Genomic DNA, 21340 nt, shown 5'->3' on the forward strand with positions numbered 1-21340 from the left:
AATCACATTGGGTTACATGAAGTTACTTCAAATAACAATGGTAATGCCATAACAAATAAAGACATAAATATATTTAGAATTGTGTAAATTATGTTTTGTCTTTCAAGGTCTGCGTCTCTATTATTGTCGAGTGACGTTAGATTGAAGCTGGTTGGTGATGTTGGGATCCTGTTTTTCCCAGCGACTTCTCAACTGGGCTCTCCAAGTTCAAATGGGCGTTCTCGTGCACACGTCCTGGTTTGAAGTCGGAAAAGTCAGACTTCCCACCTTCCTCTTGTCCTCGAATGAAGCATTAGACCGCCATTTTGACTTGTGACGAGAGAGGCAGCCATGAGTCGGCAGCCTGTTACAAACTGGCGATAAAGTGACGCGACAAAGACCTAACCGGGACAGGCGTTACTCGACAATAAACGACTGTTAGAAACCTGCAAAGTTTTTTTGTTTACATTCAAACTTCAGGATGCAGCCAACGTTGAGTGACATCATGCACAAATAAGCACAAATCATGTGAGGTAGCAGTCTCACGTGTTTTATTGGGCAGTTACATACGTGCATAAAGTCACACAGAGACCCGACAGTGGCATATTGATTAACAGAACCTGAATTTGGAAGAGTCCATGCTGCAATCAACATAACTCCACTAAATCACTTTGTTAAAAAGTCCAGAAATCCATAACACATCATTAAGGGCCTTTTCAAATGATGTCAGGCCATATTTGTTTAGTCTGTTTGGTAACTGTTTATGCAATGTTTGATTGTTAAAGCTCTTAAATGAACACCCAATTCAGTTAAACCTAATACTAGATGGTTATGCATATTATGTAGGAAAATGTATTTTTCAATGTGTCTAAAGGTTGTTAACAAATCCAGTGGGCAATCCAGACAATAATACTGCATCTGATAACAAGGATTTTGGTTTTAAGCTGAAAAACAAAACAAAACAAATTATAAGTGCTGAGCAAAATTACAACTAGGTTAAAGGTGCTGTAATTTAAGACAGGGTTGATTTTTGGCATCTTGGAAATACCAAAGACGTACTTTAGTCTCGGAAGAGCAGATGAATGATGGGGGTGAAACAACAAAAACTAAAATAGCAATTGTGCTGACATCAAAATAATGATAGGTAAAAATATATTGTTTCTCAAAAACTGTTAAAACATATATGCACAACCAAGGGAAGAAATAATACATACATCACCCTTCTGCATAGCACGATTAATGAGATAAGTAGCCAATGATATAACCTTAATAATAATACCGTTACAGTAGTTTATATTTATTGTCCTGTAGGTGGTTGGTTACAATAGTTTGGCGCAGTCCTGGCAGTTTAAACACCTCATTTCTCATCCACATTTATCGCCATTTCTATTCAGGTCAATAATTAAGTTTATTTTAAAAAAGTAATGTGCAAAATGAAGGCATTCAAAAGAATATTTCCCTTCCCTAGAAAAATATGAACCATCTTGTTAACATGCAGAACAACAAAAGAGATTACCGGTGGTTTGTTTGTTTGCTTCAAAGTGTGGATGCCGGTTAACTATTTTGGAAGGAGTACAATTAAATCCTGATGAGCCGCATACACTGGGCCTAATTACTGACAGGAAATTAATGAAATTGGCAGTTTGGAATAATTCCAGATATTAAATATAGCTCTTCTGGCCAAAAATTACTCAACGGGCATATTATGTAAACTTCCTATATAGATTTGCTTAACAGACACATTTCAAAACAATGGTGCCTTGAGATATGAGTTCCTTTTCATGTTCCTATTTCTAATGCAAAACACTTGTATCTCAGATCATCTTTGCTGATTGGAATGAACAGAAATGTCATTAAACTGTTCCAGAAAGAAAAAAAATGCAATGTGTTTTATAAGAGTAATAGTATACTCATTAATATTTACTTGGCTTAACATAACTAAATGGAATTTTATTTGTTTAATTACAGTTTGTGTATCATGACTAATTCATTGCAAATCTCCATGGTGTGCACGACTTGGCCACCAGGAGCACTTGAAATACAGTCCGTCATAAAAATGCAAGCAAAGAGGACTTCCACTACTTCAATAAGTGACTCAGTAAACTTCTGTAATATATTTTTTTTTTTTTGCAGACGATAAAGAAAGGTTCCATTGAGTGATATATTGTCTGTCTACATGTGTTGATGCAATATTTGTGTTCAAATATCCAGGGTTATAACAAAGTGTCTGTTGTTGCAGTTTGTTAGCCCGTTGATGCCATTTTGCATTTTGTTTGTATTCGGTTAGCGGAGGGCAAAGTTGAGTTGAGTTCATTTCCATACAGGGCCTGTATCTGGAAAAACGCCTCAGATGGGTCACTCGTACCTCCAGGCACCATTGTATTTGGGTTGTTTTTATTCCCTTTGGTTATAGGGTTGCTGACATACAGCTTGTTAAGATGTGCTAAATGTGCTTATTTTTTTAGAACAGCTGAAGTAGCAAGTTACACTAGTCTTATCTTCGCTCTCTAGTCAAAGTATTTAATGCATTACAATACTTTGACATGAACACTTGCATTTTGTATCAGTTCAATGAAGATTTGTTAGCGGGATTATACACTCCACTTAACTGTTACTGGAAATACTTATGGGGAGGGATGAAAACATGATCAGAAGCACAGCACTTGTGCATAGTACAGAACAAACCATTAAAACAATAAATGCATACATTAGCAATTAGCTCATGATATCACCACTTGAGTGGTGATGTTTATTCACATCAACCAACCTCGTATTTTTAACCCCCCTTCTAGGCCATTATCCTTTGGTGGAGCATTAGTAAGGTGAAATAAGGCGTCACTACATCCCACATTGATGGATCAAATACATCCACGAATGGTATTACGCAACCTGCCCATCTGTGTATGTTGGAGCAACACTGTAGCAAGAGGCAAGAGGATGAAATGGGGCCGGAGGACCGTTTTCAGGGGGAATCATTCAAAGTGCCGACCTTCAGACGGCCCCGAGGATGCGATCGAGATGCTCAGATGCGAGTCTACAAGGCAAAGAGGGCGTCTTCAGTCCGTTCGGCTTTCTTGTGAGAGCCGACGGGAGCGCGGGCGGGATGAGCGGGGTTATCCCCGGGGGGAGATGTGTCTGATGCCTTCGCTCGCTCCTCCAGGAACTTATCAAACTCTGAGAGAAACACAAGAAGTCGTTAAAGCGCATCCATGCGAAAGTGATTGGTCGTGCATTTATTTTTTTAGAAGGAAGCTTAGCAAATGAATAAAACGTTTTGATGTACCTTCACTGGTTACGCCTTTGTCCGGAGGATCGCCTTTCTATGAATGAAAAAAGTGGTTATTGATAGTTTTGTAAATCAATCTGAATTTATTTTCTTAAATAAAAGCCTTCAGTCAATAAATACCTTGGCACAAGGAATCAGTGAGTGTGTCATCCACGTGGACCATAAAGGCCTCAATAGGGCTAAATCTATGGAACGTTTTTAAAATCGATTAATCATATAAAAATGTATTTTGTATTATTTAAACACAAAAACGTGCATGTAAGGTGCAGGTATAATTGTTGTCCACTTGTGGTCACCTTCCTCACATTCTAATGTAGTATCGATGACAGAGTGTGTGTAGCTGTAAAATGGTGAGTGACATGGGTGTCAAGTTGTCTGGCTGTTAACTGCCTGTTGACTGCTTGCTTAGGCATTACAATAAACTACAGTAAAGCCTGGTACACACATAAGGATTTTTCAAATCTTAAAAGATTTTATCTTTGTCAGACCCCACACATAAAGATTAAAAAATTGAGCATTTAACAGTTTTAGTCAGATTGTGCGTGGGGTGCTCAGATAATCTCATCACAGCTCCGCACACACATAAACATTGTCTTCCACCACTGGTCAAGAATCCAGTCCTCCGAGGGAAAGCTCTCGCGTGATCACACGTGACTTCACAAACACTTTTTTTTAGGTGATATTAATGTGTTTAACGTACGGGCACTCGTTTGTCATGTCGGAAAGCTTCTTTGTATGGGTACATTCTGTTCACGTCACAGTCTGCGCAGTCAGCTGGCTCGGGAGAACCTCTGATTTTCGTCGTAAATATTGAACATGTTCATTATTTAAGATTTTGAACCCAATTATCGGGACAAATCCACTCTTAACACAGCTCAAACATAAAGATAATCTTACAAGACAGTCTTATAAGACATAAGATTGTCGGGCGTTTGACGCCCTTGGTCGAGAAGGGGCAAATTTGGGACAAAACCTCTCTATATGTGTGTACCAGGCTTAAGTGCATGAAAAAAGATAAGTCATACAATGCTTCGAGTCAAGAAATTTGATTAATCGTTGCAGCCCTACACCTTACCTCAAGTAAAGACCATAAAAAGTAGATTCGTTTGTAAAAATAATATTTAAGAAATCATTATTTGTAATTAATAAATGCTTCTTCTTCACTATTTGAAGCTACTGGGGTACTTGAGTTCCAAAAACTAACTACAAAATAATCACAGTAATAGGTAACTAACCCACTTCTTAAATGTATGTCAAAAGTGCCACACTTGGCATAGATTTGAATAAAATATGGACTGTTTTTAGTCAACTGACACAAACCCAACATGCAAAAATCCATTTTAATACTCCTTTTACAATAACAACACTTTATTAGGTAAACATGCATTTTGTAGTGAGTTGTCGACTCGAAAGAGGCAAAATATTACGTATTAAAATGCAGGGCAGATTCAGGCAAGCCCCTACAAACTACTTGTACAACCACAATAATAAACATATTCAATGAATACCTCTTGGACGGTCTCAAAATTGAACATTACTAGGCAACATGGACTTTCATTACATTGTGCATGTGTACCTAATGAAGTTTGCGGGTAAGTCAAGCCTCACGCTCATCTCTGATGTCAATCATGGTGAAAATAAAGGAAGATTAAGTGAGAAGAAAAATGAAGTTAAAAGAAAAGAAACTAATGCTTTGTGGGATGGATGGGTCGAAAAGAAATAAAAGTGAGGGACAGAAGAGAAAAGAACATATTTGAAATCAAGGTAAATCATGTCTCACCACGTCAGCACAGAGCCACTCCTCTATGTCATCCATAACAGAGGACTGCGATACAGGGATCTACGGAGCAAAGCCATGGATGGACAAACCAGGGAGCGGCGCCAAAAAGCCACACAACACAAAAGACAACCACATCACACAAAGGAAACAAATATCACAACACATAAAAAAAAAAAAAGAAAAAGAGGAGGAATCACAAATGGCATCAAAAAGAAAAAAGAAAAAGCCAACCAACTCTCAAATCTGAGCTGTTGTTGCGCAACAATCTGCCAGGGAGCTGCTGACCTCAAGAGCAGGAGTTCCCAAATTGTGTTTTCTCATTAGTTCCGTGATGCTGACACGGCCTACAGCTGCTGCCTAATGTCACGCAGGAGCGTTAATTATTCCACATCATTAGAGAATTAGCAAATCACTTCAACCTGATTAAAACATGGATTGGAGGAGAAAACGCAGGCACGAGAACAGTCGACAGGCAATCACACACACACCTGAAGCATGCGCACAGCCGTGCACACGACGGACTGACATTGAGGATGTCGTGTGTGTGTGACAGGCAACAAATATTTCTGTGAGTGACTTTTATTGGAGGACGGTTCAGGGTACTCCATAAATTGTTTGAAGATGCTGGTCATTACTTGTTATTAAAGACAATAAAGAGTAGTTTTTTAAAAAAAAATTGTATTAAAGTGGGTAAATTTGACAGTTTTGAGACAAGTAAGCATGTAAAAAAAAAAGTGTGAAAATTACACTTTCGTCATCATTGATTGTTTCATTGTTTTCATGTTGTTAACTTATCTTGATACTTAGGGCAGCTCATTGCCAGCAGTGTTTCTCGCTATATCTGACAACTTTCCAAAGCCTCTTAGTGATTTATTTTTTTGTCAAAAGCAACCAGTAACCTTTTCTGGCTTTTTGCCTCTCCCGCACGACGTTATTCCTCTCTTCTACAGTTACATACAAATTGCCAATTATGCAAATTAGACAATGATGTCATTTAGCGACTTCTAGTGACTTTCAGGACAGCCAATAGCTACTTTCCTTACTGTGGTGTTGGCAACACCGATTGCCAGCCATTTCAGACATTTTCAAAAAAAAAAATTTTTTTTGAATAATAATTAAAAAAACGATACATTTGCATGCTTTTCATATTAAAAGCAATACAGATGCTGTGTTGCAGCCAAATCAAACAGCTGAACATATTTTAAGGAAGAAAACAGTCTTATCACAAAGTCATATTGGTAGGTTCACAGCGGAGAAGGCAGCTCATCTAAAGTAAAGCAAGTGAGAGTCATTCACAAGTAACAAAGACTCAAGTTGAAGTGGCAAAAGAGAGAAACTGGACTAGGATGGCTCAAAAGGTTCCTATTCCAACATTTACAAAGATAACACCAATTTCTTTGGCACTCTATTGAAAACATGACAACTACAGTGTTTATGTGTGTTGAGTTGACTGGTCAATGTCAGGTCAGACTGGGACGTGTGGCGGCTATCTTAGGTTTTGTTTATCTACAGCTCAATACTCACCGCTACGTTGCAATAAGTGATACTGTATACTGCATGGTGAACAAGGTTTGTCCGGGAATAACATTATGTTATCTGGACAAAAGTAATGGGACACCTGACAATTACACCGAGAGGAAGTGAAAATTGTTGCTAATGTGCAAAGATTAGTTGTGACTGAGCAGGATCATATCCAACTTGACTTGCCAAAACTTAAAAGTTAAGACTTGAGACTTACAGTGTATGTTGAAAGTCAACACAACCCTATTCAAATGGAAGGATTTAGTAAAAAAATAAATAAGGAAAGACAGAAATAAAATCCACTATTAATGTGACCTACAACATATATAATCAAATTGGGGGAAAATATTTTTAAGAGGGGAAACGAAACTAAACAACTGAAATAAAGTGGTTGCAAAAGTCTACATACCCTAATAACTGGGGATGTGGCTGTGTTCAGAATTAACCAATAAAACTGAAGTAAAATCAATTCAACTTGCCACCATTTAAATGGCCTCTGATTAACCCCAAATAAAGTTCAGATGTGAATGTGATTAGTTAATTGTGAACACAGCCACATCCTCATGTTACCTACGTTGTTTTTTTTAATTCCCCTCTCAAAAAGATTTTTCTCAATTGAGTTGTATAAGTCACATGGCAGAAAATGTTTTCTTAGTGTCAATTTGTTTTATGCTACCAAAACATGCATGTGAACAGAGTTGTGTGTCCTATTCACGATACTTATGACTTACACAAATGTGACTCCTACCTCTGCACGCTGGAACAAAAAGGAGCCTTCTACAAAGTTGGAAGCACAGAACTGTCTAAAATGTCTTCGTAAAACAAAGGAATTTAAATTCAGTGTTCCAGCCATGATTAATAAAGTCTTTTGTCCACCCACAAAAAAATCTACTAAAATGATGACAATTTCACATTCTTTCCAACTTCAACAGAAAGTTTCTGTTAAAAACCTTTTCTATGAAGCTTAGACATTAGTAGTCTACTAGTGTGCTTATGAAACAGGATGAATCCGACTAATGAAAGAAGGTAAAGGTTCATCATGTAGGCCCATTTATTCCTAAGGGCAGTGGGGGAAGTTAAGGTGAAAGGTGTCAGTAACTTTTCAGTGTGGCAACTATATCAATACAGTAAATCAGTGCTGGGCAATATGAAGAAAATGCTTTCAAGTATGTTTTTTTTTTAATGGGCTTGGCATCAAGCTTAAATAATCATCTAGGCTTTAAATTAATGCAGCAGAATAAATACCTGAGCAAACAGGATGCTCTGTCATGTAAAATGTGGCACAAAGCCATCCTGTTCATAGATCTGCAACCCCATCTGCAATATTTAGAAAATGGCTCAGTCAGCTAAAAACAGCAGAGCCAAATTTGCAACCATAGACAAACGCTATCTTTAATGTTTGCATCATCATATTACCCATCACTGGAGTACAAGACCTGTATTAGACATGGAGTTGGGATAAGGGACATTTGCTGGCTTTTATTTTTGCCGTCCAGGAGAGAGTGGCGTGAGACTAAAAACCAAGAGCGGTGGATTATGGATGAGGCCTTGATGAAGCGGGTGGTGATGGTGGATGACGAGGGGGGAGTAGGAGGAGGACACACTACGGATGAAGTCCTCACCATTCCTTGGGTAATAAGCCAGCTGTCTATGGGCAGCTCCTGATCTGCTGGGTTATCACTCCTTTCTACCCTCAGCTGAATCAACAACAGAAATACACCTTACTCCAGAGAAGACAGGTCACAGGACGCAGCATAGTATAAGACAGACAGCCAAGTCAAATATGGAAGAGGAGTCTCTATAAGGAGGGCAATGACAGACTGAAATAGAGGAGCGAGAGGAAGATGAAAATAGGGGGGGTGATTGATTTATAATTGGCATTTATGTCTACCCATGTGTATGGAGGTTGAGATTTTAGAACTACCTGCGTGCAAAGTGATAACATGCAGATGCAACACATGGACAAAAGTATTGGGACACCCTGCCATTACTTACAAGGGATGAAATGGGAAAAGTATGGAACGGACCTTTGAAGCTTACAACATGTGAAACCTAAAGGTCAAGCTCTGGATTGTTTAATTGACGAAGACCTTTGTCCATATGGTGTCCTATGCAATGTGTTCAAACGGAATAGAATCGATCAATTATGTGTTAATTGTGCAAATAAGTGTTGGTTCACTCTTTGCGTTTGCATCAATGCACACGGATGGCCACTGTGAATGTGAGCATGGCAGACGGTCACGAGAAACACAGACACTAGTGACACCCGTGTAACTCCCGCTCGACATCTGCGCTAAAGTTGTCTCATCCAACACAGTCGAGTGCACTCACCCCTCCCGCGTTGTGCTGTCTAACATCCAAAGCCGAGGCCAGGCCACCCAGAGCCTGGGGATCTTCGTACTTGACACTGTGCACAACAAACACATCGATATCACAGATAAGAACTACCAGGCAATGTTGCTTTGCCTTTGGAAACTTCTATTAGCTGACCATCTTAACAATCAATCTTCCTAGATGTCTTCCTTGTCTGATTCTTGTCAAAATAACTGTCACATAAAAAACTTCCTCAACTAGCAATGCAAACCCATGTAGGCATACTTTTTGCGTTGTTCAGCCAGAGAGCTGCTCCTAGTCTGGGCAAACATGTCAAAGTCGTCCTGGCTGCGGCTTGCTCGACTTGTAGGACCGACATCTGGAACAAGGTGAGATCACAGGTTACAGTAGAAGGAGAAAAAGCAGCCATGGAGCTTGTTAAGGAAACATGGTAAGCAACAGAGCAAAACAGCATGGTATATAATTACCTAATTATATGTTACCATCCTGTCACAGGAGTACTCTGAATATCTCAAGTTTTTGCTGTCAAATATGTGATGGTGATCTTCAGCTGACATTCGGAGTGTTAACGTGATAATGAGAGGTACCCTTTAGGACGGGGTAGCAATTATTTGTGCAATCTTGTGTGGCTTCAAATTGCTGAAACATTTTGCTTGAAAAGTTAAACCTAGTCCTTAAATGACAATTCCTATAGCTATTAGTTACTCTGAAAGCAGTTTTAGGACAAAGACAGACAAATTGTAGCACACATACTGTGTTCTCTCCTTACCAAGGCCGGCCAGCGCAGAGGACAGGGAGGCCGCAGCGGGGTTACGGGCTGGGGAGGCAGCGGCCCCTGTGGTGCTGTGAGGAGGCGGGCTGGACGCCACTCTGGGTGTGACCACAGCAGGAGAGCCGGGACCCAAGTCGATCAGGTTGTCATCTGTGGCATCACCCAAAATCTAGGAAAAGAAGGCGGGCTTTAAAAATAGAAAATAAAATAGTACCGGGACAATAAATGGTATCAACAGAACTTCTATATGATTTTGTTTAACATTGTTGTGGTGAGGAAACTATTTCCATGCCAATTGCAGCAAATGGAGACCAAGCCATCTCGCTAGAAGCAAAAAAACACTAATTGACGCCACTTTAAAAATGTTTATGAATGCATATATTCATATTTAAAACTATAAAAAGACCACAAACAAAAAAAAAACTTTAAAATTATTTCAAATTGAGCTTACAAAATCAAATTTAAAATATAAATTCCTTACAGATGATTTGATAAAAAAATAATAAAAAATACACCCTAAATGCATATAACGCAGTGGTGGACAGTGCAATACAGTCACTCAGACACAAACAAAGAAAGGGCTCTAGACTAACTTTTTGCACTGGTACTTGTACAACCAACATTTTTTTTTAGGTGCACCAGGCCAAAAGTTAGGTGCACATTTTTTTTTTACCGTTACCTCTTGCATTATAACATGGCAACATGATGATCATTACTTTTTCAAAAGCCAGGGCTTTGGTGCCATCTTGTGGCATCTAAAAACATTACAGAAAGCACAACAAAAACACAAATGGGTGAATTTATCAGTGAATAGCTGGGGATAAATGCCACAAAAAGGTGATTTAGAATATGGCAAAGCACAATTAGGGCAGGGTTCACTGTCACACTGCGGGTTGAGGATAACGTGGGCAGAAAACGTCGTGAGGCACAGATATGGTTTTGTATGTTTACTATCACACTGTTCATCCCAGGAACTTTGACTGGCCCTGAACATGGCAGCAATGTCATACTTGTCTCCAACAACTAGCCAAAATACAAACAGACAGAGCACACACAGATCAACAGAAAGCAAACACAAACAGCTATGTGGGATGTGGCGAGAGATGCCCCGCTCCTCTCTCAGTTGACAAACTGGCAAAATGTACCCTCCAAATAGCAGATTGCACATCTAAGTGTTGCTTTGGACTGTAGCGTTGACACTGGTTTAGGGTTGGATCATCTCGCAAAGCATTTGTATGTGCCCACAGTCAACTTGCAAATATTGACGCATTCAAACAGCAGACTTTCTCCAACCATGCAAATAAATAACAATGGACGCATTCAGAGCAGCTACTGGCAATACTCACCCCTTTGCTCGGAGCGCCTCTCCCCGACCTGTACCTCTCATACCTGGAAGCAGCACAACACACTATGAATGTTGTACGGAACCGATTTAGCTGCATGTTTTACATAAAAAACGAGAATGAATAATGGTTGTTTCAGGACCCCACATGATCCTTTCGACTGACCACACCTCTCGTATCGGAGGAATATGTTGTTGAGGTCGTCGTTGACGTGCAGCAGCTCCTCGGTTACTTCCTCGTTCGACACGCGCGAGATCAGTTCGACGACTCGCTGCTGCATTGCTCTGCATGTCCTGTGCAGCTCCTTAATGGGAGGCAGTCAGTGCATACAGCCAGGTTGAATAAAAAGAATAGAGGATAAAGTAGATTTAAAATTTGTGAGTTTGACAGATAACTAGGTAAGGAGAGAAATAAAAAGATATGGATCTGATTTAGGTTGCAAGATGTACCACGTATTGCAAATGTATTATGTTTAAAAGGTTGAATATAGTTAAGTCAGTAAAACAAGACTGACTTATGATTGAAGCAGTATGATCATAACATCACTGGGAATAAAATATTTAGTCAAGACCTATGTACACTACTCCCCCTGGTGGCCATGATACATACACAAGCAGACAGAGTTTCCGCTTTTGTATGTTGTACTTGTGCTCTAATTAGAGTTACTTCATAAACATGTCTACTACAAGTTAAAAGAAAATATGCATTTTAAATGTTTATGACTGCTTATGTCACCTCATGCCAAGCTTATTTTGCATACTTGTCAGCATTAATCAAAATAAGTCAAGAAGCTACCACTATGTTTAAACCCAGCATTGGATATTTTGTGACATATTAAGCAGTGAGAAGAAAAAAAAAAGTGGTAGCTTGAGATACAAGTTTAATTTGGTCAATAACGCAAAAAACACTTATATCTGAAAATCATCTTTCCCCATAGAAATTAATGGAAATGTCAATAATTAAAGTAAATTAATGAATTAATACATTATTAAAATAAAAAAAATCCTTTTTTTTCTTCTTTCTTTCTCGAAGGAAGACTATGAAACCTGAGATGATAGAAGAGCCATCTATATCACGGCAATACTTAATGATGTCATATGACATTTTTATAGCACAATAAACCAGGAAGCAAGTCCAAACTGAACAGTGCTGTATTATACATCACAGCGGTGACAAAAATATCCAATAAGGCAGCATACAGGGAATGTCATTATTTTGATACTTAATTGGCTGTAACCTTTATACAGGGAATCAGATGACATTGATATTGACATTGATATTTGCTTTTTTAATGTTCATACACACTGCCTTATTATAAGGTGTGTGTTGCTTTAAATGGGACCACAAATGCAAACTAGTGTCATGTACAGAGTTAGGTATATTGTAATATTGTAATATAAATCCTCCATCAAACCTGGAGCAGTTCTAGATCGGATTTATCTTCCTGGCCAGGGACCATCTCCGTGAGCATCTCTGACAAGACTTTAATGTTGCCTCTCACGATGTCCAACTCGCTTCGTAACCGTGCCACCTATAGGCAAAGACAGATAAAAATTATTTTTGAACATGAATGTGAGAAAACAAGCATCGAATGGTCCAATGTGAGTGTGTGTATATGTCACCTGTTCGGGAGTTGCAGTGATGGGGCCGCGTGGCGAGACCTGTGTGGCAGGTGAGTTTGTTGCAGGTTTTGGAGATGTAGCAGTGGTTGCAGGTGCGAGGTACTTGATCATGGCTGGGTCCACCTCTGGTGTACCCTGAGAGGAGAAATATGAGATAATAGTCAATATGTATGTATGTTATGTATGCATACTTCCAAATGTACCCGCTGTGGTGTGTGGATGGGTGACAGTGCATCCAAATCTGCCATTGGGAACTCCATCCCCTTCCTTTTCAGTTCTTCATAGATGTGGACCACCCCAGTAAGATCAGGACTGCTCCGGAATGCATCGGCCCAGGCCTAACGCACAGCGCCATACAATTATTCACTCATTACAAGGTGATTTGACAACATCTTGATGAAGCCAGTGCCAGTATAGATTGTCTTAAGCCAATTTCTACAACAATGAAAAAGTAGTATCGCAACAGAACATACAGTACAACAAATCATAGTTAGAAATGGCCTCCGATTGAATTACATCAACTCATTCACCACCGTGGCCATTTATATTCATTAACAGGAATCTGACCACTAACAAACACTATAATGACATATATATTCATTTAGTACATTTTTCAACGAGTAAACGTGGAAGAGGGTCTTGCTCAATTTGTGGATCTGTAATGACAATAACATCCCTACAGATGGCAGCATTGCATCACTTTGGATTTGAGATGAGAGGGCAAGCAATGCCAACATGCTGGACATTCACCGCACAGCGATTGGAATATGTGCTGTAGATGTAGCCTATGGTGTGTCGCCATTGTGGGAGGAGAGGAGATGGTGCAGTTCAAGGACTGAATGAGGAGCACCATTTTAAAAATCTACTGCTGCACAATTAAAAGCCATTCGACGAGTCAGTGTCGCTCATGCTGCATTTCCCAGTTGTATATGCTGGGCTCAAAATACTTTGCAAATCAATGACTTCATTTGAGGAGAAACTTTCTAATTTTGTGGAGCCTTTTTTCAGGTTGATCCCAGGGAACTGAAGAAGGGTTTTATTAAACAATAGTAATATGACAATATAATGAATGAAAAACTGGTTTTCTTTATAGTATTAACAGCAAACTTTTTCGTTCTCTTCTTTCTATGCTCTTGTCTAAAAGCAAGTGATTTAAATAATAATAATTATAATTTAATAATAGTAATTTAAATGTGTCAAATATTTTGTATTAATTGAAATTATAAAGTAACATTTATTTATTTTTTAATTCCTTTATTTAGCTACAAAAAAAATTAAGTACAAAAGACCTTAATTATTTTCAATAGAATTTTTTTTATCATTTAAGGTTTGGGTCCATATCGAGCTATTTTAAGCCCCTCTACAATTAACTATATAGGCATATACTCTATATGATTATATATTACATTTGGCACATTGACAATGTAACTTCTTATGAAATATGACTTATTTTGGTGACTATTTTTCTAACTCAAAATGCTGTAAAACGGCAGGCAATGTGGGAAACACTGGTTTGAAAACATCAATTCATTAACTGTTGGCTTCACAAAAAAATGTATTTTCTATTTTAATGTGAAAGTGAATACTTGCCAGAAATTGACACAAGAGATGAGACAATAAAGCAGTTCAAAAACACCCAAAAAAGTCTCCTATTTATAGTTTAAAACAAATCTGTAAAATATATTATTTAATCGCTCGAAAGAATTACAAAAATAATGATCATCGTTCAATTTTCCTTGTCAATTTGTCTTTGAAATTTAACACCATAATGCAACGCATCTCCCCTTGAAACGTGTGTGTTTTTTGACAATAATACAAATGCATGTACCTGTATGAGCGACAGCACTTTGTCTTGCACGATGGTTGGCGGGTTGGCTTTGGGGGAGATGATTTTCACCAAAACGCCATCAATGAAATCTCTGTTGGCCACCTGAACGTGAAACCTGTGGCCACAGTTCTTCACACACGTCTCTACTACCTACCGAGTCACAGAAGATAGTGAAATAGCAAAATCTAAATCATTGGAGTCAAAAAGTCGGTGGTGACGTGTTTCACCGTTAGCGCCAGCATGACTTCTCGGTAATTCTTGTTGCCGCCGAGTCGTTTCTTCAGTGCTCGCATGCCGTCTTTTGGCCTAAAGAAACACATGTAAAATAATATATATAATAAAATTAAAACTTGAAAGGAAGACACCAGCTGAGGTGAAACATTGACACTCATACTGGAAACAAAAAAGAAAATCACTGTCATTTATCTAAAAGGCTTTCCTTTCATTGAAATGGTGGTTTCCATTTCAAACCTGTTCAGTTCACTTTGGTGAAAATAATTTATAGCCCACTTTTCAACTTAATCAGACACAAATTAATACATTAAGATGTAAGAAAATGGGAGTGGTCCAGACTCCAGAGTATATATTTTTTCCCATGTAGACTTTGTCGGGAACAAATTATTTTTCATGACACGATAACAGACGACCATTTGTCAGTCGGTGGATGTGTGTGAGTGTGACGGAGTGAAGCCAGCACACCATCTGCTTCTCTCGCTTTTCTCCTAAGGCGATGTCGCCGCTGTCCATGCATGAAGACTGAAGAGTCCAGCTTGCTCGTGTCGACAATGCAGATGAGACTTCATACGCTTTATGATTCTCTGCTACATGTTTCATTATTACGCATTATCATTTGCTCTCACAGCATCACCTGCCAGTGTTTATGTGGTGGAATATTTGGGTTTATATTATATTAATGTATCATATATTAACACATAATATTTGGACAAGGTCATGATTGTTAAAAAATCAATGAAAACAACTAAAGCAAAATTGTCAAAAATTACAAAATAAACTAAAAATGGAAACGCTTTTTAAAAAACCCGAAAACTACCTAGAACTACATTTCATTTTTATAAAACTAAAACTAACCATATAGCAAAAAATTCTTCCGTTTCATTTTTGTCGAGTAATTTCATACATGTACTTTCAATATTATATACGGTTGTACAAAAAAAAAAAAGATGGCTGAACAGTCATTTGGCAATTGTAGTTTATTACACAATACTCAGTGACCTTTTTTTCCAAATTGTTTATATCACTCAACAAATACCCACTATTTAAAAAAAATATATAATAATTAATACACAAACTAATAAAAACTCAACCAAAATGAAGCATTTAAAAAAAAAACTAATAAAAAAGTAACAAAAAATAATTAAAACCATTTGAATTTTAAAAACAAACCCCAAAGTATTACAATCCTGGTGTGTAGGCATGAGTAATGCGAAAAGATTGTGTGTGTGTGGGGGGGAACAAGGAAGCATTTTTAATATTCTTGCTAAAAGATTCATCATCCTGATTATTTATCTAACTGAGGAAGTGATGATCTCAGTTAAATTCCCACATATGGGCGTTCATACGAGAAGTAAATAGAGAAGCGAGTGCATTCACTGTCACCTCCAAAGCTAACAAAAGGCTTTTTGTGGCAGCCGTGAACTATTGCTCGAGTCAGCCAGTAAAACAAAGAGGGCTCCGTGACAAATTGACGTGGGCACCACCAACGTGAGAAGCAGAATTCTTTCCACCAATCCTACACAGTGAACAGCAAACCCTGTGCTGGCTCATTTCGCCAACTCACCCCTCATCCGTCTCGTTTATGATGTCACAGATCTCCATGTTGAGGGCCCAGTCTTCATTCTGGAGCCCTCCATCAGTGGCCCTCTCTGGAAGAAGAAAAGCAATTTTATTTTTCTTTCTTTTTTTCTTTTTTTTACTCCTATTCATTACGCACAAACAAAAAAAATGCTTTAATGACCTGTGACGTGAGTTCAGATATTTGTTTTTCATACCTAAAACATGTTTGAATAGAACTATTGAAAATGTGCAAAGACTGATAACTACGTAGTACAAGATTGTGGAGATAAAGCTTGATTAAGCTTCTTTTTTTTTTTTACTATTTCAGTTTTCCTGCTGTTTTGGGGGCATGGCTAAAACATAGTATATTTTTGCAGGTAAAACATAAACGAGACAAAGTAGTCTTTTCCAGGTCGCAGTTATGGTTTTTGATGTCATGTTTATTTTCAGTTTTGTTTACTCCCTGTCATGTTTTCCTTGTGTGTTCCCCTTGTCTTGTCATTTCCTGTTTTATTGTGAAAAGTCTACTCCTCTCGTTTCTGGTCACTTGCCCTTCCTCGTGTGGTGTCTGTGTCAACCCTGATTGTGTCCACCTGTGTCATCCAATCAGTGCCCTCAGCCAGGTGTGCCTTGTCATGTCATTAGTGTTGGTGTATTTAGTCGGTTGTCTCCCCCCTGTCTGTGTCGGTTCATTTTTGCTGTTGCCACGTTCGTAAGTCTTTCGCCACGTCACGCTGACCTCTTTGCCTTATCCGGATCCATGTCATGTTGTTAGTCTCGCCTTAGTTGTTTTTTCATGTTTTGCTTCAGGTTTTGTTAGTTCCATTTGTTTTGTACTTTGAAGTTAGCCTTTTTTTGATTTGATATTAAAACCTCTTTTGGACTGCACCTCTGCCTCCTTGCTCTGCCTTCCCGCATCTGGGTCCTAAAGCCCCACCTTACTGACAGAAGCAAAAATGAACCGACACAGACAGGGGGGAGACAACCGACTAAATACACCAACACTAATGACATGACAAGGCACACCTGGCTGAGGGCACTGATTGGATGACACAGGTGGACACAATCAGGGTTGACACAGACATCACACGAGGAAGGGCAAGTGACCAGAAACGAGAGGAGTAGACTTTTCACAATAAAACAGGAAATGACAAGACAAGGGGAACACACAAGGAAAACATGACAGGGAGTAAACAAAACTGAAAATAAACATGACATTTGATTGACAGTTGAGTGGGGGGTGATTTCAGAATTTAAAAGAAGAGAGAACAGATCGAGTTTCATAATTTTGAAACCTCATTTTACATACTTGGCTTTTTTTTTTCCTTAAATAATCCATCCATCTTTGGTGTGGTTTTGAGATATACCCAAGTGGAAATGGATGGATGTATATTTACTTTCACTTTACAGTGACTTTAAATAGGCCACGCAGTTGCCTAACATTATAGGATCTAAAATACTGTACTGTAATAAAATTAGGGCTGTCACTATCGAATATTTTTAGAATTGGTTATTGTATCGATTATATCAATTAATTAAATAATGCATATTTAATGCAATATTGCATAAAACTATTTTTTAAAAACGGTTTCCCCTCTATTTTTTTAGTAACCAATTGTTGTTTATTTGGTATTGTTAAGTTGTTTAAAATAATAATAATAAGCAACAATGAAGCAATATCATACGCAAAGGATTGATTTTGTACTAACCAACCTTTTTGAAAATGATTGAGTTCGTGATTCGGTCATTGTTTTCCGAAGTATAAACAGATGTCCACAAGTGTCTTATTATGGTTAAAACGCAAAAGATAATTAGTCAGCTTTCATGAAGGACTACAGAAATGAGAGAATAATTAAAGTTGAAGGGCTGAAATGAGAGGATTTGGACAATTTTAAGTTAGACAATGGCTCTAAACCAGGGGTGGGCAAACTCGGTCCTCGAGGGCCGGAGTCCTGCAGGTTTTGGATGCTTCTCTTCTCCAACACAGCTGATATATACGATCAGCGCGTCAGCAAGCTCTGCATAAGCCTGATAAGGATCCTGTTGATTGGAATCAGCTGCGTTGGAGTAGGGAAAAATCCAAAACCTGCAGGACTCCGGCCCTTGAGGACCGAGTTTGCACACCACTACTCTAAACGATTACTCAATTCCTGAATAGTTGATTTTATAATCGATCTCTTGTCGAGTAATTTTGACACCTCTAAATAAAATAACCAAAAAGATTGTGTATTGATGCCGTGTTTCATCCAAGGGCACTTAAAGGATGGCTTAAAACAGACAGACTTAAAGCATCACTCAGCGCACTGACAGCAAAACTGCGCAAAGCAAGTCAACATGCAGCGGCAAACTTGAATGCAGATAAGTGCAAGACGAAAAGTGGACTCAAACGGAGGATTCGATTATTTCGACGTTTGGATAGGAGGATCTGCGTTGCTTGAAACTTTGAGCCAACTTTTCACACCCAGGCACTGGGCTGCGTCGAGAACCGAGTTTAAAGAAATGTCACTGCCATCAGAGGGTTAAACACCCACAGAGTAATGTCAACGTTTCCCCACTCCTCCCATCCCAGTCCTGGGAACTGAGACCCCATCAGTGGAGTCAGATGATTATGAGGTAGGCAGTGCCTTGCAGTGCCAACTAGGCTGCTGTCTCTCTCTATTCGCAACCCTCCACATTTGACATTTTCAGTCCCATCACCACTTTTCTCCTTGCTGCTGTCACACTTCCAACTTGTCTTTGTGACAACCAGGCTACCCAAAAAAAGTCAACAAGACATACCTGTATACATATGGAAAATTATGAGTTATTGTAAAGTTAAATAAAAATGTTCATTCAGAAAAAAACAGGCTTGAATGTAATTGTCTTTAATATAAGATTTTAGATGTAACGCACATTTACTTTACGACTGCAGAGGCTGAATGGCAATCCTTCAGAATGACAGACTGCAATTTCACAGTACTGTATTAGTAAGCAAAAAACAAAACAAAAGAAATTCAAGACCTCACCCTTGCTGTCACACATTTTTAATTTCCTTATTACCACCACCAAATGGAGTTTTTGAAACGGAATTAGATTTTTGGGGGGATTCTTCCATCATGATCCACATGTTGTTGGAGTCATAAATTAAAAATTTAAAAATGCAAAACTATAACATACATAGTAGTCTCTACTGTAAAGCTCCCAATCAATCACAGCATCCATCCTCCATTTGAACAACAACAACAACAAAACAAGTCGCACCTCAAGGAAATGCCCTTTTCACCTGCAGCGAAATACTTTGAGATAACGGCGGGTTTTGAGGCTTTTGACTCTTTAATGGTTGAAACCTGTAGTGGGATGAAATTACGTGTCTCAGAGAAACTTGCAAAGTACAGAAACAGTGTCAGATTCAACCGCTACAAAGGGATGTGGGTAGGTCATAGGTCATAACATTAGGTACACTTGCACAACGGTGCCTTTGCATAGATAACAATGCTCTGTTTGTATTGAGTCAATGAGGTACAGTATTCATTTCATGTTTATTACTGCGGTGTGGTTGTAGGTTGCAGTGACGTATGAATTGAATGGAATCATTTTGAGAGCTCTTTCTATTGATTAATGTTGGAGTCTGTATTTTTATTTCTGGCAGTTTGTGAGTCTTCCTGTGAGAAGAACTACCTGAGTTTGTCAGAAAGATTCCAGGACTGGAGTCACATGGACACATTTCAAATCCAAACTACAAATTATCCCTTTGGAAGTAATCTCTCTGGAGTCTTAATGCATGCTCCCAGCTACGGCTGGGCAATAAATTGAATCAATTCGATTAGTTGTCATTTTGAAAATCGAATCAGTGAAAATTTGCTAATTCGTGAAATTGAATTCTGTCTTCTGGATTATTAAAAGCTGTTGTTCTTATGTTCTGTTACATCCAGATGTTATTGTGAGTTGTAATTTTCCACAAGTAGCAGAATGCTGCATGGGTGGCTTACAAGACATGTTTACAATAGCTACCAACCACTTAATTGTGGCAATTAAGCACAAACTATGATGAGTTTATGTTAAAACTGAGTTAGAATCAGTATACATTGTTGTCTAAACATTTTGCACATGAATTATTTTTGAATAAATGAAACCTCTAAATAAATGTGTGGTTGTTGTTTTTTTTGGTTATTAGATTAAAATCGTAATCGTCCTGAATGACAGGGAGGTGTCCACTTCTCACGCACTGAATTAAGCAAATGCCGCAGGATCTCTTTGGAGACGTACAGGGTGGTCATCTTGCCCACATTCATAGTTTGGGTTGGACATTTACCTGTTCTTTTCTGACACCCTCGTATAAGTAATGTACAGTACAGCCAAACCAACCCCCCACCCCCTCACTCACACACACACACACACACACACACACACACACACACACACACACACACACACACACACACACACACACACACACACACACACCCCTACTTAGGTCAACCACAATATTGGAAACACCTCTCATTACAACGTAACTAACCCTGCGACACTGCAACCTACATGTCTGGATCCCATTAGCTGGTGCAAGCGTACATATCTTAATTATTATTCATTCATATGGACATAAACTCGGAAAACGGACTTGTTTGCCTCATACCTACAGCCAACTTTTCATAACTAAACCTTTACAAATATTCCCCTCCACTTTAAGGGACCAAAATGCACACGTGAGCACTGAGTAGGCTTAAGTAGTTTTAGCGAATGTAGTTACAACGGAGTAAATCGGGAGTTTAGTAGGGGGGAAAAAGGGTGTCTGGAAGCTCATTCCAATTAGATGACGTTTGCCACAAGGATGCTAGCTCGCTATTTCCATTGGCGCCACTCACCAAAATATTAGTCAGCGTTTTATCCCGTAAATTTCATTGCATAGCAAATGCATGATTTAAAAAGCGGACGTACCAATGCATTGGCCCACGGGAGTGCTGTAGGGATTTCCGAGTAAGAACTCCATTTTGACAGCAAACAATCCGCTTGGCGGTGACAGGCGGAGGCCCAGACGGTACTCTTAAGCCCCGCCTTCAGAGCGATCCTATTGGACAATACACATCCAACACCTAGAATGC

The 21340-nt window shown here is 38.8% G+C and overlaps 1 protein-coding gene across 6 annotated transcripts; it reads right to left on the minus strand.

Annotated features, from left to right (window-relative positions):
* Positions 1-506: 506 nt before the first annotated feature.
* On the minus strand, positions 507-21289 carry tom1l2a (target of myb1 like 2 membrane trafficking protein a). 6 transcript variants are annotated; one of them, XR_013291172.1, is made up of 17 exons: positions 21177-21289; positions 16264-16348; positions 14693-14771; positions 14466-14615; positions 12841-12975; positions 12638-12772; positions 12430-12546; positions 11186-11319; positions 11019-11061; positions 9670-9841; positions 9165-9258; positions 8898-8973; positions 8189-8263; positions 5046-5105; positions 3386-3450; positions 3263-3299; positions 3050-3153 (listed from the first exon to the last, which is right to left on the minus strand). XR_013291172.1 is itself a non-coding variant. In XM_077557979.1 (16 exons), exons 1-16 carry the CDS (start codon positions 21226-21228, stop codon positions 3014-3016), a joined length of 1584 nt encoding a protein of 527 aa, XP_077414105.1. In that variant the 5' UTR covers positions 21229-21289; the 3' UTR covers positions 507-3013. The 6 variants fall into 6 exon arrangements, 4 of the variants coding, with proteins under 4 accessions (XP_077414105.1, XP_077414107.1, XP_077414106.1 ...); XM_077557979.1 differs by lacking the exon at positions 3386-3450 and having other exon boundaries at positions 507-3153; XR_013291173.1 differs by lacking the exon at positions 8189-8263.
* Positions 21290-21340: the final 51 nt, after the last annotated feature.

Source organism: Vanacampus margaritifer, chromosome 2 (genome assembly GCF_051991255.1).
Source record: "Vanacampus margaritifer isolate UIUO_Vmar chromosome 2, RoL_Vmar_1.0, whole genome shotgun sequence".
Classification (NCBI taxonomy): Eukaryota; Metazoa; Chordata; class Actinopteri; order Syngnathiformes; family Syngnathidae; genus Vanacampus; species Vanacampus margaritifer.

Excerpts from the sequence above, each read along its gene's own strand:
- tom1l2a (XM_077557979.1), bottom strand. The coding sequence starts at position 21,228 with ATGGAGTTCTTACTCGGAAATCCCTACAGCACTCCCGTGGGCCAATGC. Across the intron at positions 14,616-14,692 it reads AAGTCATGCTGGCGCTAACG|GTAGTAGAGACGTGTGTGAA; the intron begins GTGAAACACGTC and ends GTGACTCGGTAG. Across the intron at positions 9,259-9,669 it reads CTCTGCGCTGGCCGGCCTTG|ATGTCGGTCCTACAAGTCGA; the intron begins GTAAGGAGAGAA and ends ACCTTGTTCCAG.